The 6,246-nt window shown below is 42.5% G+C and overlaps 1 protein-coding gene across 1 annotated transcript; it reads right to left on the bottom strand.

The window, feature by feature from the left end:
• Window positions 1-1,351: 1,351 nt before the first annotated feature.
• FUT4 (fucosyltransferase 4 (alpha (1,3) fucosyltransferase, myeloid-specific)) lies at window positions 1,352-6,240 on the bottom strand (the record flags this gene model as incomplete). Its single annotated transcript, XM_011926573.1, has 2 exons — window positions 1,352-3,193; window positions 3,248-6,240. A coding segment is annotated over one exon (687 nt), but the record flags the coding sequence as incomplete, so codon positions are not given.
• Between the last annotated feature and the right edge of the window lie 6 nt (window positions 6,241-6,246).

Raw genomic sequence — 6,246 nt, 5'->3', positions numbered from 1 at the left:
TAGCTAATTTTTTGTATTTTTAGTAGAGATGGGGTTTCACTGTGTTAGCCAGGATGGTCTCAATCTCCTGACCTCGTGATCCGCCCGCCTCAGGCTCCCAAAGTGCTGGGATTACAGGCGTGAGTCACCACTCCTGGCCTTCTATTCTTTAAAACAGTAAATTGGTGATTATGACAATATAACAAAGTAGATTTCTTTAAAAGTGAATATTGAGTACAGATAAAATACGCTGTCTAGGAAGGAAAAAATGGCCATGAATGTGAATTTTCCAAGATGAAAAAAAGGACCTTCATTCAAGTTCAAGAATCTGTTGTCATGAATCAATCATCATGTCAGTTCTATATTTCTGCTAAAATGTTGGGTGATTTCTTGCTAAGTTTCTGACTTTCTCTGTCAGTGAATTCAGACTTCTTAATTTCACTCCCCATTTGCCGACAGATGCTGTTTCAAGCTGGAGCAAAGGTTTCTTTTCAGCATTGTGGCAGAGAGTGGTGGATTTTAACCCATTTCTTCATTCTTGCTGCATGTGTTTCTCCTTTGTCCCGTCACTCTTGTTGTTTAACCCTTATCTTTCCTCTACTTTTCTTGTTTCCTAGCCTCTCCCTTTATTCTATCTGATCTTCCTTCTCTTCACTTTGTACTTTTATCCCCACCCCCATCTTTCTTTTTCTCTTCACTCCCCATCTATATTCACCGCCTGCTCTATTTTATAATGCACTTTTCTTTTTACTCATTCATTATTGAGTCCTTTTTTCTTGCCAGTCCTGCTCCTATCTTCAGCTGGTCGTCATCATTTTTCAAAGTCTGTACTTAAAAGAACATGTCAGAATGTATGTGCGTGCGTGCATGTGTGTGTGGTGTTGGAGGAAGGCAGGTAGAAGAGACAATAGTTGGTGTTTATTACCACTTCATATTTTCCTATTTCAATAATTTGAGCATTGGCTGTTAAGAAGAAAGCTTGCCTCCCCTTCTGTCTGCCCATCATCATGTTCCCAGTTCTGATCCCACTCTTTTTAAAATGGCATTTAATTTATGGCATTTAGAGCTAAAGACAATACATGGAGGGCATCACATCAGAGCACTTAGTAAAATAAACTGGACTGAGAGCAAGGAGTATACTACTTATGCCCTTGGAGATGATTCCTCAGAATAAAGTGGAAAAGACAGGCAAGAAAGAACAAGAGGACCAGCTGAATTGGACTTGGTGCAACACAGAAGAGGCAAAGCCATCACATTCCAATTACCAGTCTAGAACTAGTGAACTTACTGAAACTGCCCCAAGCCAAGAAATATCCCATGGGTGAGGACTGAACACATTAGTGCATGGAGGATATACATTATAAACAAGGAGTCATTTTCCATCTCATTATTTTAATCATTTTGTCAAAAAATCTGAACGTGTACATAAACACTTGATTTGTTAAAATAATCTGTAGCATACAAATCCCTGAGACACATTCAAAAATGACCTCTTGACATGTATTCAATGCAAGTATTCACCAAACTAAATACCAAGGACTTGGCTCCTTTCCCTGATATCTGAGGCATATAATGCTTTAAAAAAATAGATAGTATACTATATATGTAATTTACATCTTTGAAGCTAAATCATATTTTCTTTCTCTGATTCCTGGTTTTCTACCAGTTTACTGCTCCTGCATATTGTCAGTTCCAGACTGTAAGGAAGCCACATTGGAAAGCAGATTAGCACTTTCAACCTTAGGGTGCCAGTTAGTAGAATGACAGCAAGTGGAACTAGGAGGTCCCAAGAGATAATTTTGTCTAACCCACTCATTTTGCAGTTCAGGTGACAGAGGCTCAAAGGGGTTGTGATTTGCACAAGCATGGCTGGTTCTGCCACTGCTACTGTAATCTTATGCACGTCCTTCAGTGGGCCTGGACCTTGGCTCCTTCCCCGGTAAAATGGACTGATGGTAATCACAGCGAATATTTTCCAGGTGCTTCCTACATGCCAGGCACTATCCTGAGTACTTCAAGTGTCTAATCTATCCTCTTAACACCTCCATAAATTATATATGCAAAATGTGAAATATTTACTCTCTGGAAAAACGTTTGCCAATCCCTGGTTTAGATCCTCGAAAATTTAGAACATCTTATAATTATATGGCACTTTACAATATACAAAGCATGTTGGCATACATCATCACATTTAATCTTTGTTTTGTAGGGGGATGGGCATTCATGCATTATAAAGGAGAAAGCTAAAACTCAAGAGTTTAAATAACTTGCTTCATCAAGGCCACAGAGTCACATACCCAGGTTCTGACTCCAAACTGCACACTCTTTACATGTAACCAACCTTTCTCCCCTGAATTACTGCTAGGGAAAGACTTGGAAACTGGAAAGAACTTGTGAATACTGAAAGCAAGTCAGACTGTCTTCTGATACAAATGTCATTCCAGGTGCATTCATGTAATTAGAGTCATCAAGTACTAAAAATACTAAATTTGTAATAAATTTGAGGGAAAAGCCTTAAAGGAGGATATGACAATCATAGGAAAGGCATTTTGAAATACATACAGTGCACTGATATGCATTTTTCTTAAGGTATGTTAGAGCTGAACCTACTCAATTTAATATATGCAAAATAAAATGAGCAATTGCCACATTTATCTTACTCTCTGATGAGATTAGTGTTAACAAATTGTTCCATATTAACAACGTGTATGTGAGTAAAAATGCAATGGCTGGGCACGCTGGCTCACACCTGTAATCCCAGCACTTTGAGAAGCAGAGGCAGGCAGATCACAAGGTCAGGAGTTTAAGACCAGCCTGCCCAACATGGTGAAACTCAGTCTCTACCAAAAATACAAAAAATTGGCTGGGCGTCGTGGCGGGTGTCTTTAGTCTCAGCTGCTCAGGAGGCTGAGGCAGGAGAATCGCCTGAACCCAGGAGGCGGAGGTTGCAGTGAGCCGAGATCGTGCCACTGCACTCCAGCCGGGGTGACAGTGAGAGACTCCGTCTCAAAAAAAAAAAAAAAATGCAATTATACCTTCCTCATGCTAAATATTCCATAAATATGGTTCTAAATGGACTTAATACTAAAAAAATTGGTAAAATAAATGATACTAATTTAACTATAGAGCTTGACCAAAACAAACAAAAAAATATGTATTCAAAGAAAGCCTAGGTGTTCGCAAGTCCAGCTTAATCTAAATGGTAATCATGATTCTTGAAATATGGCTTAGCTTTAGGGACTCATTTAAAATACATGATATGAGGCACCATCCTTTTTATTTTAGATTTATTCTACAATATACCTTCAGATATAATTTTAGACCTATAAATGGTAAGAGGATATCCTGAAATCACTGCAAGCAAAGAAGGAAGATATAAAATCATCAGTTGGGTGCCTGCTATTTTAGGTACTTTCACTTCCTAAAGTGCTCAAAATGAGCTTGTGAAGTATTTTCCTCAGTCATTTTACAGATGAGGAAGCTGAGGCTCAGGGCTACTACGAATTTACCCAATGTCACATAGCTGGAATTCAGACCTAAACTAGGTTACCTTCAAAACCTGAACTCTTTCCCACTGCCCCATGTAGAATCCCAGGAACACCAAGATCACTGACTGTTACCTCATAAAAACTCATTTTAAGAACTGAACTTTTATCTTTATTCGGTGGCTGGCACTTTGTAATTGTAATTCTGCCCTCACTATAAAACTTCAATGAGGACATTTTCTCCACAGCTTTTCATTTCTCCTCTCAAGAAAGTGAACTGAAGCACCTAGATTTAAGTGAATTTTTCAAGTATGTCTGCAAAAACATGTACAGAGAGGTAAAACTTGCTTTTTGATTCAGATAATTGCACTAATCAAATGCAAAATGACTATTTACAGCAGAACTCTGCATAAAACTAGTTAATCTTGACCCTATCCACAATAATTAGTCATTGAGGGTCCTTATTCTAATAAGTGGAAGCGAAAACTCCCATTATTTCAGGCTTTAAGTCAACTAGCTTTCTAATATTGATTTATGGTATCATTAAGACTGTCACAGTAATCAAACAGGTTCTGCCACTTGTTTTATCAGTCACGTTTACTTTTTGAAAGTGACAGATTATAAGCGCCCTAAAGAGAAGGACTTTGCCTTGTATAATTATCTTCCCTAGGGCCTCAAGCTCAGTGTATGGCACAGAGTAGGTATGTAGTGGCACCTGCTGAATATGCTGCTCACTCAGTTTGTGAAATCAATGCACGTATGTTCAAGATTGGTTCCACAGCACAGTCTCAAGGGCACTGGAAATGTGAGGATATGCTATACCACTACGTTGACTATGAGGGGAACCTGCTGGCACCAGGGAGAAGTGCAGATTTAGCCTTTAACAAGAGACAAGAGTAAGTTAATAGTAGGCACTAATGTAGTTCTGAGGATCTAAACATTTAACTAAAAACTGACAGAGATAAACAAAAACTGCCACTAACAGACATCATGAAACTTTTTTTTCTTTTACATTGTTCCATAATGTAGTGCAATACCTTTCATTGTTCTGCAGAGGGTAATGCCAGCACTCCTGCAGGACTGGCATTGCAGTTTAAATTTCAGGTCCAGTAAAGACATGAAATAAATAATTGTGTGGAAGTGACACTGTGGCTTCCTTCTCTTCTGTCTGTAAACACAGACTGGTTTTCTGGAAAGAGGGAAGAAGGTTGCTTCTGCTTTATTTTCACATCTGTAATTTTAATATGCCTTTAAAAAATCCAGGTTATGGAAAACCATAAAGACAGAAGAAACATTAGGAGATGCTTATTCACATTGTAAAGGGATAAATTCTCCATAGGGTTTCATTAAACACTGAACTCCCCTAAGTCAGTGAATTTGGGACTTGATTTAAATGCAGCTTTTCAGGAATACATTTCTTACGTAAAGTGAGGTGCACCCATGTATTCATCTTAACTCTCCTCCAAGGACAATCCAGCATTTTGCTTCCATTCATAGGACAGGGGAACAGATGGTACTTATTAAAGAAGTCAGCGGTCCCTCTTGGACTGCCCTCCTCACCTTTCTCAGGAACCAAGGCTGTGAGGAATCCAAACAACAAAGACCCACCTGCAGCCACAGTCCTTCCACTCTCCACCAACAAGCCTCCTTCTACAACCAGAAATTTGCTTCACCTCCGTCCAGAAAAATGTGAATCGGGAACAGTGTGTATGAGATTTGGAGGCTGCACGGGGCACAAATCCGGCCTATGGCAGACGGGGAAATTCAGAGAAACCGCCTCAACGGCTTCTCGCAGCCAAGCTATTTCATTTCTGCACTGGTTACAAGGTGAAGAAGAACCCCCTCCTTCACCCCTAAACAATGATGCTCATCAACAGCAAAGGGGGCCCAACTGCTAGCTGTGCAAAAAATATGGAAACCGGGCCCCCATCGAGTAATGTTCATTGGTAAAATCGCCTTTTTCCCATAGGGCAAAAATAGGTGTTTGAAGAACTTACTCTCATGATTCGGCAGTCAAGGAGATGCACAGTAGAGGATCAAAAAGCTGACAAGTTGACCTCCCCTGGGTCACTTCCAGGGGAGGGCGGCTTCACCGCTCAAACCAGCTGGCCAAGTTGCGTATGCTCTTGGGCCGGTCCCCAGCCCTCTGGACAGCCTGGCAGACCCGGCACCAAGGCTCGTCCCAGAAGGAGGTGATGTGGACAGCGTACCTCCGGCGCCAGTGGAAGTAGCGGCGATAGACCGCGGGGTTGCGGTCTAGGAAAAGCAGGTACGAGGCCAGGGAGGAGGCACTTGGGAAGTCGTCCACATGGATGAAGGCGCCGCGGGGCATGAAGCGCTCGTAGTTGGCACGGTCGGGGCCCAGCACCACCGGCACTGCCCCAGCAAGCAACGCGTTGCGCCAGAGCTTCTCGGTGATATAATCCAGGTGCTGCGAGTTCTCGAAAGCCAGGTAGAACTTGTAGCGGGCCACTGTGTGCAGGAGCCCAATTTCGGGCACCGGCTGCCCGGGCCCGCCCCGGCCGAATACGTCCACAGCCACGTGTTGGCTCAGCTGGTGGTAGTAGCGGACCCGGGCCTGGCGCTCGTCCCAGTGGCTCACCACCCATGCCACTAGCCCCTGTTTCCGCGACAGTGGCGGGGCCAGGCCTGACGGCTGGTCGCCAGGGTGGCTCCTGGGGTAGAGGTAGCCGTAAGGCACGAAGATGTCCGAGTCTGCCCTGTAGGAGAGCGTCCAGTTGAAGAGGTTACTTGCCAGGCTTCGCAGCCCTGGGGAGTGCGA

This window comes from Colobus angolensis, unplaced genomic scaffold (assembly GCF_000951035.1).
Source record: "Colobus angolensis palliatus isolate OR3802 unplaced genomic scaffold, Cang.pa_1.0 Scaffold7, whole genome shotgun sequence".
Classification (NCBI taxonomy): domain Eukaryota; kingdom Metazoa; phylum Chordata; class Mammalia; order Primates; family Cercopithecidae; genus Colobus; species Colobus angolensis.
The sequence above is the reverse complement of the archived record's forward strand: the minus strand, read 5'-3'. Positions and strand labels throughout refer to the sequence as shown.